The 21,306-nt window shown below is 42.2% G+C and overlaps 1 protein-coding gene across 1 annotated transcript in view; it reads left to right on the top strand.

Annotated features, from left to right (window-relative positions):
- retreg2 (reticulophagy regulator family member 2) overlaps positions 1 to 15,947 on the top strand; it is a 58,061-nt gene extending 42,114 nt beyond the window's left edge. Inside the window, exon 9 of the mRNA XM_060898485.1 lies at positions 13,864 to 15,947. Within this exon, the coding sequence (XP_060754468.1) occupies positions 13,864 to 14,459 (596 nt within the window). The 3' untranslated portion in view covers positions 14,460 to 15,947. The remainder of the gene's footprint in view (positions 1 to 13,863) is intronic.
- The last annotated feature ends 5,359 nt before the right edge of the window (positions 15,948 to 21,306 follow it).

The raw sequence follows: 21,306 nt of genomic DNA, 5'->3' as shown, positions 1-21,306 counted from the left end.
CCCTACTTGGTGGACTTTTTACTTTTTTTTATTATTATTATTATTATTTATTTATTTATTTATTTAAAAAAAATTTCCTTGTTTATAATTGTAAAGCGTCCTTGGGTTTCTTGAAAGGCGCTATATAAATTTAACTTATTAAGTCAAACACTGCGTACAGTACCATTTCTTTAATATGTGCAAAACTAAAAATGCGAAATACAGGTATGAAAAATAGAAAACATTTTAGTTTGAAACATACCAAAATACAAAACTTGGTGACCGCTGGCATCACTGGTCAGACCCTCCGGGATTTCGCGATGTTGCGATTTGCAAATTCAACCAATCCCCGCGAATTCAGGGCGGTGTTGCAATTATATCCAATCACCGCAACTTTCCCGCAAATTTAATCAATTGTTGGCGTCGTCTTGAGGTGACGTCAACAAACTACCTTACTTAAGGCCTTACTTCCGTGTATACGTTCAAAAGAAGCAGCATGTGCGAGTCGGTGTTTATATAGGCTTAAATTCTGTTTACTGAAAGTGTTATGTTTACAGTGAAGGACTGTGTGCACTTTTACATTATTATTATTTTTTTTTTTTTACTTAATACAAGAAATTAATAGATGCCAACATTTTTGCCAAAATGGTATTTTATTTTCCATTGTTTCGGCAGCTTCAGCATCATACTGTGAGATTCTGTTCAAATTGTTTTGTTTTTTTTCTTCTATGAAGCCTGAGCCATTTATTTTATTAGTTTATAATTATTGTTTAATTTAGTCTTCAGGAGAGACTGCCTGCACACAGTACTAGTATTAATAGTTTTTTTTTTTTTCTTACATGAAAGCTGAGGCATTTATATTATATTTGAAGGTAACTTCATGTTGTGCTGTGAGGTTCTCTGCACTTTAACTTTTGAACCAACAGGTGCATTTGGATAAGTAAAGCCTATTTTTCTGCATTTTTGTAGTCCTGCTAATCTTTTATATTGGTAAAGTTGTTTATAGGACCATTTCTCAGTGTCTGTTTTTTAATCAGTAGTTTTTCAGTAATAATTTAATACAGTGAGAGTAAAAAGTATTTGATCCCTTGCTGATTTTGTTGGTTTGCCCACTAATAAAGACATGATCATTCTATACTTTTAATGGTAGATGTATTCTAACATGGAGAGACAGAATATCAAAACGAAAATCCAGAAAATAAATTAAGAATATATATTAATTGATTTGTATTTCATTGAGGGAAATAAGTATTTGATCCCCTAGTATGCATTAGGAGTTCTGGCTTTCACAGACCAGTTAGACACTCCCAATCAACTTGTTAGCTGAATTGAAGACACCTGTTCCAACTAATCACCTGTATGAAAGACACCTGTTCACAGAATCAGACAGATTCCAAACTCTCCAACATGGGGAAGACCAAAGAACTCTCTCAGGACCTCAGAGACAGGATTGTTGACCTGCACAAATCTGGAATGGGCTACAAAAACATTAGCAAGATGCTGGGTATTAAAGTAACAACCATTGGTGCAATTGTGAGAATTTAAGAAGTATAACATGACCATCAATAGACCTCGGTCTGGTGCTCCACAGAAGATTTCACCTCGTGGGGTGGCAATGATCATGAGAACTGTGAGAAATCGGCCTGCAACCACACAGCGGGAGTTAGTGAATGACCTCAAGGCAGCTGGGACCACAGTCACCAGGAAAACAATTGGCAGCACTTTGCGCCGCAATGGATTAAAATCCTGCAGTGCCCGAAAGGTACCCCTGCTTAAGAAGGCACATGTGGAGGCCCGCCTAAAGTATGCCAATGATCACCTCAAAGATGTACAAAGTGATTGGGAGAAGGTTCTGTGGTCAGACGAGACCAAAATTGAACTATTTGGCCTAAACTCTACTCATGTGTGGAGGAAGAAAAATGCTGCCTATGACCCCAGGAACACTGTGCCCACCGTCAAGCATGGAGGTGGAAGCATTATGTTTTGGGGGTGTTTCTCTGCCAAGGGCACAGGGCTACTTCACCGCATCAGTGGGAAGATGGATGGAGCCATGTCCCGTGCAGTCCTGAGGGACAACCTCCTCCCCTCTGCCAGGAAGTTGAAAATGGGCCGTGGTCGGGTCTTCCAACATGACAACGACCCGAAGCATACAGCAAAGGCAACAAAGGAGTGGCTCAAGAAGAACCACATTAAGGTCATGGAGTGGCCCAGCCAGTCTCCGGACCTCAAGCCAATCGAAAATCTATGGAGGGAGCTGAAGGTCCGAGTTGCCAAGCGACAGCCCACCAACCTTAATGATTTAGAGAGGATCTGCAAAGAAGAGTGGGCCAAAATTCCCCCTGATATGTGTGCTAACCTTGTGGTTAACTACAACAAACGTCTGTCCGCTGTGCTTGCAAACAAAGGCTTTGTCACCAAGTATTAAGTGCTTTTGGCTAGAGGGATCAAATACTTATTTCTCTCAATGAAATACAAATCAATTAAAATATATTCTTTAAAGTTATTTTCTGGATTTTCGTTTTGATATTCTGTCTCTCCATTTTAGAATACATCTACCATTACAAGTATAGAATGATCATGTCTTTATTAGTGGGCAAACCAACAAAATCAGCAAGGGATCAAATACTTTTTACTTTCACTGTAAGTTATTACTGAAAAACTATTGATTAAAAAAAACAGACACTGAGAAATGGTCCTATAAACAACTTTACCAATATAAAAGATTACCAGGACTACAAAAATGCAGAAAAATAGGCTTTACTTATCCAAATGCACCTGTTGGTTCAAAAGTTAAAGTGCAGAGAACCTCACAGCACAACATGAAGTTACCTTCAAATATAATATAAATGCCTCAGCTTTCATGGAAGAAAAAACACTATTAATACTAGTACTGTGTGCAGGCAGTCTCTCCTGAAGACTCAATTAAACAATAATTATAAACTAATAAAATAAATGGCTCAGGCTTCATAGAAGAAAAAAACAATTTGAACAGAATCTCACAGTATGATGCTGAAGCTGCCGAAACAATGGAAAATAAAATACCATTTTGGCAAAAAATGTTGGCATCCATTAATTTCTTGTATTAAGTAAAAAATAAAGTGCACACAGTCCTTCACTGTAAACATAACACACTTTCAGTAACAGAATTTAAGCCTAAATAAACACTGACTCGCACATGCTGCTTCTCTTGAACGTATACACGGAAGTAAGGCGGAAGGTAGTTTGTCGACGTCACCTCAAGACGACGCCAACGATTGGTCAAATTTGCGGGAAAGTTGCGGTGATTGGATAGAATTGCAACACCGCCCTGAATTTGCGGGGATTGGTTGAATTTGCGTTGAAGTCACGAATCGCAACATCGCGAAATCCTAGAGGGTCTGAATTAGGGATGGCGAAAACTAAAAAAAAAAAAAATCTTGACCGACCACCAAGCCTCATTAGCCGGTTAAAGTCGGTTAACCTATGAGTTTAAACAGGGATGCGAATGACGCGCCTTTTAGCGGATGCCGCCTTTTTCACGGCTGAATCGTGCAAAGATCCGATTTTTTTTTTTTAGGGGGGGTGTTGGAGTGTCTGAATAATTTCATCAGAGTAAATTCTGTATGCTCAAAGGAAAGCAATCGGCTCTGCACGATTCAGCCGTGAAAAAGTCGGCATCTGCGCCTTTAGTTTGTGTGGAGAGATCTGATCTGCAGTAACATGCATTGTTGGCTACAGACCGAAACATACTTTCAGAATGCACTGGCCAAGGCAGGACTAAACTCCATGTGCCTTCTAATAATAATTAAAAAAAAAAAAAACACAGAATAGTAATTTGTAAGCTAAAAAGCCTGTGTCTACACTTTTTTCTTCCGCCGAGTGGCAGCTGTGTTCAACTGGGGCGGGACATGACTGAATGGGTGTTTCTGATTTGTTAGCTGTCTTTAACTGGGGCGGGAGGGCGGGACATGACTGAATGGGTGTTTCTGATTTGTCAGCTGTCGTCCTTACACCGCATGGCACGCCCCAAGCGTTTACAACACAGAATTCCAAGTCCTCTGCTCCAAAATCGGCAGCTTCAAAACGATTGATTTTTTTTTTTTGGTTTGTTTGTTTTTTAACCGACAACCAAAAAAAATTAACCGGTTGACGTTGATTCGGTCAACCACCGGTCAAACGGTCATCGGTTAACATCCCTAGTCTGAATAGAACACTGAATATGCACTACGCGATAATTATTAGCAATGGGAAACTGCATTGCGAGCCCGCGATGCGTAAATGTGAATCCCGCTAGTTGTTGAACATCCCGTAACGATAACATGGACGCGGTCTTTCCGAGTCAAACAATCGCAAATCGTGATGGAATTTTGTCATAATATGAATGAATAAACATCGTTTTTCATGCAAGTTGACATATTTGGGTCGTTGCCCAATCGGGCAAGCATTTGTGAGAGTCTGGTTGTCCGAATCTATTGAATGGTTGCCCCGGGCAATCGGGCTACTGTTAATGTCGAGCCCTGAACCGGTGATAATATAAAGCGATTTTCTGTTTTCTGGAAGGAGAGGTTTGTTTCACGTTTATGGAAGGAGTCTCCAGTGTTGGTGCTTTGTAAAGGCCTCTGCATGCTCTTGCGACAAGGCTTTCGCAGATAGCTTTTCGCAGACAGTTATAATTTATTGTTGAGCGGGGAGTAATAGGCGTGCACGAGGTTATTCGCCGCCACAACGCAAGGGGGCACGAAATCGCTAGGAGTAGTTGGTGGGTGTGGTTAGTGGAGTGTTTATCCTCCGGTTACTTATAATGACTAGAACTGGAGTCGTATAGACGTACGTACTTCCTCACTTCCTCGATCAACCGCTCTTCATGCTGCGCCATCTTCGCTCGTGTTTTTAAAAATGGCGGTCGTGAAAACAAAACAAACCGGGAAAGTAGGGAAGCGGAAGTGCGTGTACAGCGGATGTAGAGTGGACCAATCGGAGCCTTCTTGTCTGCGACGCTGTCTGCGAGGCTTCTGCGGTGGTCACAATTTTTGGGAGGTGCGCGCAGAGCGTCTGCGAAGGGGGGGGCTTCGCAGACGCCATCTGCGAGGACTGGGTTGTCAGCATAAATTGGCCTTAACAGTCAGAAGACAAAGGAGATCAGGAGCCAAGTTGTGTTTTTGTGGACTTTTCACAGCATTAAATGTGACTCTGGATGGATAAAAAGCGTGCGGTATAAGAGGAATTAAATTCCTAGAAATTGTTCCAAAGGTGCAAAAGCAGGGCCAAGTCCTCGATTTTTCTTGATCAGGGGGAAAAAATACATAAAGACGCCGTGCCAAAAGACTCAACCTCAAGTTGTTGAAACGTAGTGGAGATGTGTAGGGGTTCGTGTTGTTGTTTTTTCCCCCCCCCCCATTTCATCATTTCCGAAAATGAAAATTCGACCTGAAAATGATCATTTATGGCACAGGACACTTTCCTGAGATGTCTTTGGGTATATGTGAAGTCTTTCTCTTGCGAACTTTTTTGGAAAGTGGGGGGGGGGAATATTGCAAACCGATTAGATTTCTATACCAGGGTTTTTTCTAGAAAAATTTAGTATGAGGACGCTCACCATGGCGAGGGAGCGAAGCGACGGGGGGGGGATGGTACCAGCTATGGAAAAGCAAACTGGTTCTCAGCTGGCTCGCGAGTTGAACGAGTTGTGAACCAGCACCAGCACCGAACCAGCCCTGGAACTGATTTGGTGGAAAAGAGGCATGAGAGGGAAATTGTAACAAATTGTCTGTCAACATTGAAAAAGAAAGAAGTAATCTTCTGCCTCGGACAGTCTTTGGCTTTCTTCCGCTTCGTGCCACGGGATGACATCTTTAAATGCCCAAGTGTCAACAAAAACAACTCGCGAACTACTTCTGTCAAAAGCTCCCGCGCCGGTGGGTGAAAGGTCATTCAGTCTCGAGAAATCTCGCTCTACAAGTCAGCTGAGCTTGTATGTAACCCATGTCAAATCTCGCGAGAGCAGCCGCGACAACTAAACAACATGGCGCCTCAGTCTGGAAAACGCCAATTCGGATTGTTTTTGCACCGTCTGGCGGTGTATCTACTATGATTTGGAATATTTCTGGAGTAATTATAACGTATTTGATGATCAGACACATTGTCGCGTGGTGTTGCTGGGATGTTTTCATGGAGAAAAGATCGTTTTGAGAAAGATTGCATGTTGTGCAGTAGCATATAAGTGCATGGCCTAAGTGTGACTTGGGGTTCAATCGGCATTTCGGTAAGAGGGCGCAGCACCCCTGTTCCCCGGTTTAGACGAAAGCCTGTATACACAATATTTTACTAAAAATTAAATTATAATTGTTCACAATGTAACGTTATCAGTTTATTTTTTTATTTAAAAAAATTCTATTCCTTCCTTTTCATTTCACATGCTTTTTATATTTGTTAAACTTCTTAAAAAGTATTACTAAGGGAGCTTTCACTTTTTCGGGAGCCAAGCAGCGAGGATTGTCACATATCGTGATGGGAGATTTTTGTCATATCGCCCAGCCTTAATGGTGCGATAATTCGTTCTTTTCATATATTGCGTTCATGGAAAATGTCATGTTTCTAGTTTAGACCACACCCACTTTTGGATACAAGTCCAGGAATACCCGGTGTCTGAAATCGCTCACTCATTCGCTCCTCCCTATAAAGGGAATTACTATATAGAGGACTATATAGTGAGCTCATTGGCAAAATGAAGGGGGGGATAAAACGCTTTCGGATGCTACTCAGTCGCGCTGGTATTTACGTCATTACTGTCGGCTGGTGGGTTTTCAAAATAATAAATCCATATTATACGGAGTTTATTTCCCACATTAATCAATACAAAGTACCTGCATCTTTCAGTTCTTTTTAAATCAAGGCTGAGTACTTTCTTTTTCTTTCTTTCTTTTTCTTCGCCGCTGCCTTTTATTAAATAAAATTCGAGATTTTTAATTTGATTTCTTTCAGCGCGACCGCAATGCATGATGGGATATATTGCTTTGGTTAGTGACCATCGTTGTACGCTACTTTTCGTGACGTATTGCGGGATACTTTGAGTGCGCTATATAGGGCGCAAAGAATCCTCGTTAAGGTTTCGGACAGCGCTACAAAACGGCGTCCCGACTATATAGACCCTTCCCGCATGACGTCATCGCGCCGCGAGATTTCTGTAGTCGCCATATTGGAAGACCAAGTACACATCTATGCAAGTACATACATACATAAAACAAACTACACCTGAAATGTAGCCAGGGCCGGTTCTGCCCTAATCTGGACCCGGGTGCAACATCGCGCAACCCCCCCCCAAAAAAAAAACAACACACACCAGTCTAAATCAGGACAACCAGTGTTCGAACTCCGGGGGTACTCGGGGGATCCGAGATCCCCTGAAACAGACATGAGATCCCTTGAAAACATGATTTGGGAAATGTTGGGGGGTCTCTAAAATATTGACAGAATGATGTTTATTGACATAGCAATCGTGTGTAACGGGAAGCATTTGCATATCCGAAGTGTTGTGTTTACATCAAAGATAAAATAAACCGATATGACAACGACTGCTGCTGCCAGGTTGGTTGTTGAGTAGCCTGACTGTTTTTTGTTCTTGCGTGTGGTATCATTGTTGACACGAGGTTGTTTTTTGAACATGCCAATGCGGACACGATTTCCCCTGATAAGTTATGACTTCAGACGCGATGTGTGTGTGGAGGTGTGGAGTCCGCGTGATATGTGCGTAAGATAGGCTTCTCATGTGTTTGGAGATCCGCGCTCCGAGACAAGCGCAAGCGCCCCCCCCCCAGGGAAAAAAAAGGGACCCCCCGAAAATATCGGCATAGTTCGAACACTGAGGACAACCATCACATAACTATAAACATTTTAGATCAACTATTTTAACTAAATGGGCTATAATAAATACTGTAAGCCTGCAGGCAGCCACGGCGGGCTGCATCAGAAAAGTAACCATTCAATGACACAACTGAAAGCCTGCAGCCACGGCGGGCTGCCTCAGAAAAGTAACCATTTGTCCTACCTTAACTCGTTTTGCTTTTTCTGCCTCCTTTTTTGTATTTTCGACCCTCCGTTTATTTTCTTTCCTTTTCTGAAAACCCGATTTGTGTCCAGACATTTTGTTCTGCTACCAACAAACTAACTCATCAGGTCTCGTCTCTCGAGTCCGCGATGAAGGGCAACAATTGATACATTTTTATAAACAGCCAATAGGGAGGTTGCAACGTTCAGGCTCTCCTTTGCTCAGAGACACTCAGTAATGCACTTATTCTCTGTCTCCTGGCAGAAAGCTCCTTAGTTTGCTCCCCTTGTGTCTCAATCACAGCTGGTATTCTGTAGAAAGACTTCTTTTCACCTTTCCCATCAGCTTTGTGGGAACACCCTAACACAGCACAAAAGTTTACCATTGTAGGTTTTTGATGAATCAAGTGCCTCGTGGGTTTAAATTCCGCGCGCTGCCGTTATTTCCCCCTAATCACGAGTTTGTTGGTCTTCCAATATGGCGCAGGGTCTGTTTACTTCCGGTTTCTGGTGACGTCAGTGGGAAGGGTCTATAGTGAGCAGGGGGTGAGTTTCAGACACAGGGATGGTTACTTTACCAGGCTTTCGTCTAAACGGGGGAACAGGGGCGCTGCGCCCTCTTACTCTCGGCGTGCGCCCCCTTACCGACTCCGTGAAAACATCCCAGCAACACTACGTGACAATGTGTCTGATCATCAAATACGTTATAATTGCTCCAAAAAATTCCAATCATAGTAGATACACCGCCAGACGGTGCAAAAACAATCCGAATTGGCGTTTTCCAGACTGAGGCGCCATGTTGTTTAGTTGTTTACTTGTCGCGGCTGCTCTCGCGAGATTTGACATGGGTTACATACAAGGTCAGCTGACTTGTAGAGCGAGATTTCTCGAGACTGAATGACCTTTCACCCACCGGCGCGGGAGCTTTTGACAGAAGTAGTTCGCGAGTTGTTTTTGTTGACACTTGGGCATTTAAAGATGTCATCCCGTGGCACGAAACGGAAGAAAGCCAAAGACTGTCTGGGGCAGAAGAAGATTAGGCCAAATAAAAAAAGTGTGTTTCCGGTAACCCGACCGATCGAGAATTTCCGCGTCGAAATTGCCGACCATAAAGTTTTTATTACAAATTTCCCTCGATATTTTAGTGTAAGCGGTGTTAGTTTGTCATAATTTTTTGTTTCAACGCATTCAAGTTGTGAAAGAAACGATAAAAAGTAAAATGTTTCGCCACTTCTATCAGCCCTCCTCCATAAACTGAGCCGAGCCGCCATTTTGAATCCTCATTCAAGGCTGTAATGCAAATTGCTTCCTTTTCAGCCGCCTATGTAGTCCCCTATTTATACAAATAGGAGTCATTCAGGATTCAGCCATGTTTGTGCTCGGTGTTTTTGCTCGACCCAAGTTCTACAGTAGGCTAGGCGAGGCCGTCTGCTTTTACTGGAAGTAGCCTAGCCTAGGACGTTATTTTCACGTTATTTCTTGATAAGGTGTTTTCACGTTATTACATAAAAATATCATGAAATATCGCTTCCGTAGATCATAACTCGAACTCTCGCGATATTTTTTTTTTTTATTCGTTTAAAGATTTAAAACACTTATTTTATTATGATGTGTGGTATAAAGGATTCTGTGCCAAAATACTATTTTGTAAGATGTTTACTTGTGTTAATTTTTTCGAACAAAATAAAAAAAAATTAAGAAAAAAACTTTCCTACCTACTGACCTTATTTTAGTATTTCATGTTACCGGAAACACACTATTTTTTTTTTTTTTTTTTGGCCTTACTTCTTTCTTTTTCAATGTTGACAATTTGTTACAATTTCCCTCTCAGATAGCCTCAGAATGTCCCATTGGAGCATTTTTCAAAGGCTTTGCACGGCGGGGGGGGGACAACCGGCACCATCCCCCCCCCCGCTTCGCTCCCTCGCCATGGTGAGCGCCCTCATACTACATTTTTCTAGAAAAAACCCTGCTTTACTTTTTACTAGGGATGTTAACCGATGACCGTTTGACCGATGGTTGACCGAATCAACGTCAACCGGTTAATTTTTTTTGGTTGTCGGTTAAAAAAAAAATCAATCGTTTTGAAGCTGCCAATTTTGGAGCGGAGAACCTGGAATTCTGTGTTGTAAACGCTTGGGGCGTGCCATGCGGTGTAAGGACGACAGCTGACAAATCAGAAACACCCATTCGGTCACGTCCCGCCCTCCCGCCCCAGTTGAAGACAGCTGCCACTCGGCGAAAGAAAAGTCTCAGTGTTGGATTACATTTTACTTGTGTTTATGAATAAAAATTAGTGATTTTTCGAAGTGGGGTATTTTGTAGACCACAGTGTTTTCTATTTCAGCTTGTTTAAACCTGTTAACTTGTTAGCCTGTGTATTTCCAAGAACAACTGTTTTTTGTGTGACCCTTGACCAGGCAAGCCTTTCGCCCGTAGTCAGCTGGGATAGGCTCCAGCTTGCCTGCGACCCTGTAGAAGGATAAAGCGGCTAGAGATAATGAGATGAGACCCTTGACCAGAAGTTGACTGTGTTTGTGAAAAATAAAGTATCAGGCTAGACTTTTAGCTTACAAATTACTATTCTGTTTTTTTTTTTTTTTTAATTATTATTAGAAGGCACATGGAGTTTAGTCCTGCCTTGGCCAGTGCATTCTGAAAGTATGTTTCGGTCTGTAGCCAGCAATGCATGTTACTGCAGATCATATCTCTCCACACAAACTAAAGGTGCAGATGCCGACTTTTGGAGGGCAGGGGAGAGAATGAAATGACAGCGGTGTCTGGAGGGGGAGTGACAAACGCAGCTTTTATGTCTGTGAGCCAAGTCGGTGACGGCGTCAGAGCAACTTCAATACCATGCAGTAATGGCGTGTTGATATTGGTAACGGCGTTAACGATTGTAGCTAATTAAAGGGGTACAAAATATGATATGATATATACGGTTGCTGATGTGACAAAGTAACGTATTCTTAAGTATTCTATCAAATTTATATACTAGAAAACAACGAAATATCTTGGTAATTGTAAATATAATACTTTTATACGCTAAACCGCACAAGAGTCGCCATTTTTAAAAGACCGTGACGTCAGCGCTACCCAGTGCACTAGCGGAACTCTCCGAAATAGAGGAGATAAGCGTGTAATCATGGCGTCGGGCGCATCAAGTGAAAGCGACAGCTCTGTCGAATCATACGAAGAGATCCCGCAAGACACACTGCAAGCAGGCTATGGCTTAGAAGGGTACCAGTTTGAACCTAGGAGAGGTACTCTCGACTCCGGTGATGAAATAAGAGAAGAAAGCTCGGATGACGGCGAGGATGAGACTGATGCTGACCATGGGCGTGGCGAGCGTGGGGCAGAGCGTCTGCGTGCAGGTGACACGGCGTGGTGCTCGTGCGGAAAATGTAACGTGGAGTTGCTCACGAGTCCAGCAGAATTTATTTGCTGCAATGAGATAGGCGCCACCCGTGGACTTGCGAAATCATCGCAAGAGGCAGAAACAGGTATTTCACACGTGCTATTCCCAACCTCAATGAGCCAACACAACTGGGCACATACAGTGGTGCTTGAAAGTTTGTGAACCGCTTAGAATTTTCTATGTTTCTGCATAAATATGACCTAAAACATCATCAGATTTTCATATAAGTCCTAAAAGTAAATAAAGAGAACCCAGTTAAACAAATGAGACAAAAATATTATACTTGGTCATTTATTGATTGAGGAAAATGATCCAATGTTACATATCTGTGAGTGGCAAAAATATGTGAACCTCTAGGATTAGCAGTTAATTTGAAGGTGAAATTAGAGTCGGGTGTTTTCAATCAGTGAGATGACAATCAGGTGTGAGTGGGCACCCTGTTTTATTTAAAGAACAGGGATCTATCAGAGTCTGATCTTCACAACACGTTTGTGGAAGTGTATCACGGCACGAGCAAAGGAGATTTCTGAGAACCTCAGAAAAAGCGTTGTTGATGCTCCTCAGGCTGGAAAAGGTTACAAAATCATCTCTAAAGAGTTTGGACTCCACCAATCCACAGCCAGACAGGTTGTGTACAAATGGAGGAAATCCAAGACCATTGTTCCCCTCCCCAGGAGTGGTCGACCAACAAAGATCACTCCAAGAGCAAGGCGTGTAATAGTTGGCAAGGTCACAAAGGACCCCAGGGTAACTTCTAAGCAACCGAAGGCCTCTCTCACATTGGCTAATGTTCATGAGTCCACCATCAGGAGAACACTGAACAACAATGGTGTGCATGGCAGGGTTGCAAGGAGAAAGCCACTGCTCTCCAAAAAGAACATTGCTGCTCGTCTGCAGTTTGCTAAAGATCACATGGACAAGCCAGAAGGCTGTTGGAAAAATGTTTTGTGGACGGATGAATCCAAAATAGAACTTTTTGGTTTAAATGAGAAGCGTTATGTTTGGAGAAAGGAAAACACTGCATTCCAGCAGAACCACCTTATCCCATCTGTGAAACATGGTGGTGGTAGTATCATGGTTTGGGCCCGTTTTGCTGCATCTGGGCCAGGATGGCTTGCCATCATTGATGGAACAATGAATTCTGAATTATACCAGCGAATTCTAAAGGAAAATGTCAGGACATCTGTCCATGAACTGAATCTCAAGAGAAGGTGGGTCATGCAGCAAGACAACGACCCTCAGCACACAAGTCGTTCTACCAAAGAATGGTTAAAGAAGAATAAAGTTAATGTTTTGGAATGGCCAAGTCAAAGTCCTGACCTTAATCCAATGGAAATGTTGTGGAAGGACCTGAAGCGAGCAGTTCATGTGAGGAAACCCACCAACATCCCAGAGTTGAAGCTGTTCTGTACGGAGGAACGGGCTAAAATTCCTCCAAGCCGGTGTGCAGGACTGATCAACAGTTACCGCAAACGTTTAGTTGCAGTTATTGCTGCACAAGGGGGTCACACCAGATACTGAAAGCAAAGGTTCACATACTTTTGCCACTCACAGATATGTAACATTGGATCATTTTCCTCAATAAATAAATGACCAAGTATAATATTTTTGTGTCATTTGTTTAACTGGGTTCTCTTTATCTACTTTTAGGACTTGTGTGAAAATCTGATGATGTTTTAGGTCATATTTATGCAGAAATATAGAAAATTCTAAAGGGTTCACAAACTTGCAAGCACCACTGTACATACGTCATGAGTGTTACGCAGAGAAAATGAAGGTGCATTCTGATTGGATAAAATTAATATCATGGCGGGCTGTTCAAACTGTGGAAATAGTTTGCTCGAGCTACTTTCAAAACACTATAACTTTCCAACCTTGGAACAAAAAACTTTTGTAAGTCTTGAATAAGGTTCGTCAATGTGTGTTTTATTGTTATATTTACTCTATATATTGCCCTCTGTTCCCCTTTAATTAGATTACCCGGCGTTATAACAGCCTTTATTTTAACGCCGTTATTTCCATCACTGAATGTTATGTACTACTTCTAGCACTTGACTTTATTTTCAACGCCATCATGGCCGACTGAAACTGTCTCTAAGCTGGAGCCATTTGTCCTCCGCTCCGATACAAACCCCTCGACATCAGTGCAGCATTTGACTAAATGTTTGGCGCTGTAGAAAAGGTAATGCGAGTGGAGGGCAGCGACTGGGACTGGATGTGCGGATGCTCGCGGTTAGATTTAGAATAGATTCTAATAATTCCAATTCTAGAATTTTAAACTCGTAGGTTAACCGACTTTAACTGGCTAATGAGGCTCGGTGGTCGGTCAAGATTGTTTTCAGTTTTCGCCATCCTTACTTTTTACTTTACACGCGTACTGTGTATACTGTCGTGGAGGTGTGTATTTAGTTGAGTCTAATTCTGTGTGTGTGTGTGTATAATAGATTTGGACCAGCAGAGCGTGCACAGTGAACCTGAGGAAAGCTTCTCCAAGGATCTCCCGGAATTCCCCTCGGTGGAGGAGTTTCCATCCATTGAGCCTGGAATTTTTCACTTTCCCCTGAGCGCCCAAGAGGAGTCTCAAAGCCCGGCCAGTTTGTTCATCCAGCACCTGGCCTCTCCACTGCACTTCGTCAACACGCATTTCAACGGACAAGGACAAAGTCGCGGTGCACCGAGCGAGCCGGAGGCGTCCCCTCGCACCCTAGAGGCCCTCAGCGAGGAGATCGTGAGCACGGCCATCTCCACCGTGGTGCAGAACACCCTCTCGGCCCTGCTGAGCTCCTCTGAGGCGGCCGAGGCGCCCGACGTCGCGGAGTTCCTTCCTTCCGAAACGCCCCCGTGTCCTACAGAGTCTCCTCTCGAGGAAGCGGACAGAACCGGCGAGGACGCGACACTCGTTCCGCCAGAGGACGAGGACTTCGAGCTTCTGGACCAAAGCGAACTGGAGCACGTGGACGACGGCTTTGGGTTAGGGTTTGACGGACAGGTGACTCCAACCGACGCGCCGTCTAGCGACCAGCAACAACAGGAGTCCTAGCTTGTTCCGTTCCGTTGCATATCCACGTACCGAACTGCCCCGTTTATTTATAGTGTAGATACGTCCCACACACTGAAGGCTCTCTGTAATCACTCACCGTTTGTGTTTTATCGCGCTGAGATCGCACTGTGATGGATTTCAGCCTTTTGGAATTTCTCAAGTGAGAAAGGATGAACGCCGAGCTGAGCGACAGGAAGTTTTGGCACCTTCGTGTCCAGTCCGTGTAAATATATGGACTGATGGCATTGCGTGTGAGGCTCGGAGCTCTGCTGAAGAGAAAAAAAATAAAAAATCTTGACAAATATCACTTGAGAGCTTGAAGGAAAAATCAACCCTGGAGAACTTTTTTTTTTTTTAATTCAGATTTTTTTTTAAGTCTTGGACACGCCGATCTAATTTCCCACGATGCCGTCGCTGATAGCGAACAGCCATTTTGATTCTCCTCAGGCTTGAGGAGACGTCTCGAGTATACGAGTAGGAATTCCGTATAATTGACCCGACGATTCCTAGTTGGCGGCTGTAAATTCTGAATTGGGAATTTTAGTCTGATGCAGCGGCGCTTTAACCTTTTAGCCACGGTCCCGCTCTCTAATCTCGAAACTCTGTCCAAACAGACCGGCTTCCAAAGATTCAACGTCACGCCGTCGACCGCGAGCCAGCAGAGCCGAGTCCCTGCCGTCGTTTATCTGTTTTGCATTCAGGGGATTTGAATCTTTACGTTCACTTCAGTGCCTCCGCTACTGAAATTTCACTGGGAAAAGTGAAACGAAGTTTGGCTAAAAACGAAACCTTATGCGAAGTCACTGGATTCACAAGTTGCGATAATATCAACTAAACACACGGCAAATATTTCAGTATACACACGTTTCAGGGTGGAGTTTTCCTTTAAGATGAAATTCAAAGTCCAATATGATATCCTGCTCACTGAAATGAACTTTTTTTTTTCTAAATTTGAGGGGTTTTTTCTTTTGCAGACTTGCATTAAACTTCAGTGAAATTTTTTTTTTTTGCACGCCACTCCCAAATAGCGATGACGAAATCGACGCGGAAATAATTTCACTAAGCAGGATTTCTCAGCTGAACCCGTAGATTGTTCTGTTCTTCAGTTAATCCTGTTTTGAGAGGCTTTGCATACCAACATACCGTCAGTCAACCACAACTAAAAATATTCACGAAGAAGGGAGTAACCCCAGTGTGACGATGTTTTACGAGCGTATAGATTCACTGATCAGTAACTGAGAGACCTAAACACTCAGATTATACTAGTGTAACTTTAATGACATGTTTTATCGTTTAGAGTTCTGTTGATATTAATATGTATATGTTGTGTATACGTCTTTGTCGTCTGCTTGGGGTCGGGGACTTTTTATTTATCCACATCTCTCTGTCATGACGTAATACTGTACAACTTGATGTATGCCTTGTTCAGTTTGCTTTCTTTAAGTTCCACAGGTGGTCGTGTTCTATTAAAACTAGTTTGGCATCTTGCACAGTTATCATTTCTGCTTCCTGAGTCCATTGAGCTCGTGGTTTTAAAAAAGGCTGGAGTGTGTTTGCTTTAAACGTGGGTGGAAACGATTTCACCAGGACGCACTTTGGACTTTTCAGATATTTTGTTTAGTCTTTAAAGCTGACACTGTGGTGGGGTGGGGTTTTCTGTGTCTGACTGAAGACATGGAGCCGGATATGTGGGCAACATATGACGAAATTTCAGGTGTGTGTGTGTGAGAGACACAACTTTTGATTCATTTGGCATTTTAATCGTTTGATGATTGTAATATTTCCTGCATGTGGCATGCGTACGCCTTTTTTAAAAATGGACGTGCATTATTTAAAAGCCACCATTTTGGTTCCAACCTTTTTAACACACCCTTGTAAGATTAACACACAAGGAAAAGGTTTTTTTTTTTTTTGTGTGTGTGTGTGTAAAAACTATATTTACAGAGAAATGTTCATCACTAGTCACTGTTTTTGTTTTTTGTTTTTTTTGGGCTCATGCTTTCACTGCTTCAACTATAAAAGTCGCATCTTTTACCATGACACATTGTTCGTAGTCGTCTTTTACTTGGCACTGCCACTGAAAGAAAAAAAACAAACAAACAGCGCTCCAGGTTTTTGTGAGCGTGTCCAGATTTTAAGTAGCCAAATTATTTTCCAGTGTCATGTATCATGTTATTTTGGTTTATATTGTATTTTAATATTCTAATAACTCAGGAGATGAATATGGCGTTTTCTTATAAATGATTGAAGAAATAAATACGTAAAGGAGAGCAAGTAAATTTAAATTCAGTTTAATTTACAATTAAAAAAAAAAAAATTTCATAACCGAGGAATCAAAGGATTCATTTCAACAGGTGATGTGGGGAAAAAAGTATGTTTTTAAAAAAAAAAATTAGCGCTGTTGATTTCTGTAACATTTTATGGAAGGAGTCTCCAAGGTCAGCGAATTTGAAGTTTCCGAATATCTTCAGGACAGATGAAGTACAACACCGATTCCCAAAAAAGTTGGGATAAAAACGGAATGCAATAATTTACAAATCTCAAAAACTGATATTGTATTCACAATAGAACACAGACAACATGTCAAAGGTCGAAAGTGAGACATTTTGAAATTTCATGCCAGCAACACATCTCAAAGTTGGGACAGGGGCAATAAGAAGCTGGAAAAGTTAAAGGTACAAAAAAGGAACAGCTGGAGGACCAAATTGCAACTCATTAGGTCAATTGGCAATAGGTCAGTAACATGACTGGGTATAAAAAGAGCATCTTGGAGTGGCAGCGGCTCTCAGAAGTAAAGATGGGAAGAGGATCACCAATCCCCCTAATTCTGCACCGACAAATAGTGGAGCAATATCAGAAAGGAGTTCGACAGTGTAAAATTGCAAAGAGTTTGAACATATCATCATCTACAGTGCATAATATCATCAAAAGATTCAGAGAATCTGGAAGAATCTCTGTGCGTAAGGGTCAAGGCCGGAAAACCATACTGGGTGCCCGTGATCTTCGGGCCCTTAGACGGCACTGCATCACATACAGGCATGCTTCTGTATTGGAAATCACAAAATGGGCTCAGGAATATTTCCAGAGAACATTATCTGTGAACACAATTCACCGTGCCATCCGCCGTTGCCAGCTAAAACTCTATAGTTCAAAGAAGAAGCCGTATCTAAACATGATCCAGAAGCGCAGACGTCTTCTCTGGGCCAAGGCTCATTTAAAATGGACTGTGGCAAAGTGGAAAACTGTTCTGTGGTCAGATGAATCAAAATTTGAAGTTCTTTATGGAAATCAGGGACGCCGTGTCATTCGGACTAAAGAGGAGAAGGACGACCCAAGTTGTTATCAGTGCTCAGTTCAGAAGCCTGCATCTCTGATGGTATGGGGTTGCATTAGTGCGTGTGGCATGGGCAGCTTACACATCTGGAAAGACACCATCAATGCTGAAAGGTATATCCAGGTTCTAGAGCAACATATGCTCCCATCCAGACGACGTCTCTTTCAGGGAAGACCTTGCATTTTCCAACATGACAATGCCAAACCACATACTGCATCAATTACAGCATCATGGCTGCGTAGAAGAAGGGTCCGGGTACTGAACTGGCCAGCCTGCAGTCCAGATCTTTCACCCATAGAAAACATTTGGTGCATCATAAAACGGAAGATACGACAAAAAAGACCTAAGACAGTTGAGCAACTAGAATCCTACATTAGACAAGAATGGGTTAACATTCCTATCCCTAAACTTGAGCAGCTTGTCTCCTCAGTCCCCAGACGTTTACAGACTGTTGTAAAGAGAAAAGGGGATGTCTCACAGTGGGAAACATGGCCTTGTCCCAACTTTTTTGAGATGTGGTGTTGTCATGAAATTTAAAATCACCTAATTTTTCTCTTTAAATGATACATTTTCTCAGTTTAAACATTTATGTCATCTATGTTCTATTCTGAATAAAATATGGAATTTTGAAACTTCCACATCATTGCATTCCGTTTTTATTTACAATTTGTACTTTGTCCCAACTTTTTTGGAATCAGGGTTGTAACTCCAAGCCCCGCCCCCTTGGTTCCTCAGTTACCTGATCAGGGAATGACTGTTTATAGCTACTATAACGTAAGTCAGGAGCTAACTTGTTCCTCGGCGTTTCACAACGTTAAATGTAACTATAAATAAATAAAATTTTGACACTGTCATTTGTTAACTAACTTTGTTCATGAGCAAATAGATTTTAGAAAACGCAGTGCAAAGTGATGCTATTTTGAAGCTTAATGATTAGACATCGTTAAAGCAACGAACAACAATCATCACTGGGGAGAAAAAGAGGAGTATTGTGATCTTTTGCCATCACAAAAACCTGCAATTTTAACAGGCGTATAAACTTTTTTATATCTACTGTTAGTGTGTAGACCCGAAATATTACATGTCTATGAATGCACAATGTAAAAAGTAAAGTGAGGGAAAACTTCAGAGAATGTCAACATTTACCTCAGTGGTAAATTTTTAGCAAAATGCACCAATCGACGAATATTACACTAAATACACTTTAGCATTGTGCGCTAACTGAACAAATGGGTTCAGCCATATTGTAAAACATCATTATTATTATGTAAAACTCATTCTGAATGAAATCACACATGAAGTACAGTTAGCACTGGGCGCTAACTGGGTTCAGCTACAGTGGTGCTGAAACAAATGAGACAAAAATATTATACTTGGTCATTTATTTATTGAGGAAAATGAGCCAATATTACATATCTTTGAGTGGCAAAAGTATGTGAACCTTTGCTTTCAGTATCTGGTGTGACCCCCTTGTGCAGCAATAACTGCAACTAAACGTTTGCGGTAACCATGGGCGCCACCAGGGGGGGAAAGGTTAGAACAATTCTAGGGGCCCAGCACTGCCATGGGGCCCTTTAAGGGGCTGATAATATGCTTTTAATGATTTTAATAAGACTTTTGAAATAACAACGCAATATTCCATCTGGTAAAATGAGCTAATTGAACAAGGTTGTCTATTTCTTGAGTTCTTCAACATATTGTCATTTAACCCTCCCCCTTTTGCGAAATGGTACGGTCCAGTTCTGGTAGAAGCGCGATGCGTTAAATCTGCGTGCTGATCAGTGCAACGCTACTTGCTGCTGTGTTGTGGTGCAGCAGCCAGCCAGCCAGCAGTGGAGTGCGTACAGTCTATGATCGCTAAATATGAAGAGTGGCTGTCAAAAACGTAAAGAAAGGCAGCTGAAAGCTGAGAGGGACCAGAGAGGCAGGCAACTGGTCACTCAGTTTTTCCCAAAGAAAGCTAGCTATCGCTCACATGTGTGTTCAAAATATTAGCGAATGGTAAATGAACAGTATGAACGTGGTTGGATTAGCCTATCAAGAGAACAGTTTGTACAGTGACATTTTTTCCATTTTAATAACTGAACTGACTTGTGTGATAAACAAGATGAAATATTACATTATGCTGGTGCTAATAACTAGTGCTAATAACCAGTTTCATAACTAATGGGGTGCCCTAAATATGCACAGATTCAGCCTCAGGGGGACCTCTGCCCTACCAAACCACTGAACCCCCCTTTGGAGAAGGAGGTAAGCAGCAATACAACCCATAAATGCTTTCGGATTGAAGTTTTTAATGAGCGAGCGCCATATACAGTTTGCTAGATTAAAGTGTTGCTAATAATGGACACCAGTCAAGTGTTTGACATGGTTACGTGTGTGGAATGTTCACACGTTCTAAACCATTGGTTTCAAATTGAGGAGCTGGAGAAAGTGCAGCACACATCAAAGAGGGATAGAGCAGTCACATCACACATTTCACTACCAATTGTCCTAGCACAAGAAGGCATGTGGCAAAATCTTGAATTTTCATTTGTGATTGTAAATGCACCAGAATTAGTCACTGACCAGTTTTCATCTAGTCCCTGGTAGGTTAATACATAAAATGTAATAACAAAGTCACAAACTCAAGGTCCATGGGCTATCAAAAGTCAAATAATGACAATAGTGCAATTGTGACGAGGGTGGGCAAAGTTGGGGGGCCCAAAATTTCTGGCGGCACCCCTGGCGGTAACTGTTGATCAGTCCTGCACACCGGCTTGGAGGAATTTTAGCCCATTCCGCCGTACAGAACAGCTTCAACTCTGGGATGTTGGTGGGTTTCCTCACATGAACTGCTCGCTTCAGGTCCTTCCACAACATTTTGATTGGATTAAGGTCAGGACTTTGACTTGGCCATTCCAAAACATTAACTTTATTCTTCTTTAACCATTCTTTAGTAGAACGACTTGTGTGCTTAGGGTCGTTGTCTTGCTGCATGACCCACCTTCTCTTGAGATTCAGTTCATGGACAGATGTCCTGACATTTTCCTTTTGAATTCGCTGGTATAATTCAGAATTCATTGTTCCATCAATGATGGCAAGCCGTCCTGGCCCAGATGCGGCAAAACAGGCCCAAACCATGATACTACCACCACCATGTTTCACAGATGGGATAAGGTTCTTATGCCGGAATGCAGTGTTTTCCTTTCTCCAAACATAACGCTTCTCATTTAAACCAAAAAGTTCTATTTTGGTCTCATCCATCCACAAAACATTTTTCCAATAGCCTTCTGGCTTGTCCACGTGATCTTTAGCAAACTGCAGACAAGCAGCAATGTTCTTTTTGGAGAGCAGTGGCTTTCTCCTTGCAACCCTGCCATGCACACCATTGTTGTTCAGTGTTCTCCTGATGGTGGACTCATGAACATTAACATTAGCCAATGTGAGAGAGGCCTTCAGTTGCTTAGAAGTTACCCTGGGGTCCTTTGTGACCTCGCCGACTATTACACGCCTTGCTCTCGGAGTGATCTT

This window comes from Neoarius graeffei, chromosome 18, assembly GCF_027579695.1.
Source record: "Neoarius graeffei isolate fNeoGra1 chromosome 18, fNeoGra1.pri, whole genome shotgun sequence".
Lineage (NCBI taxonomy): Eukaryota > Metazoa > Chordata > Actinopteri > Siluriformes > Ariidae > Neoarius > Neoarius graeffei.
Note: the sequence above shows the minus strand (reverse complement) of the source record. Positions and strands in the feature narration are given on the sequence as shown.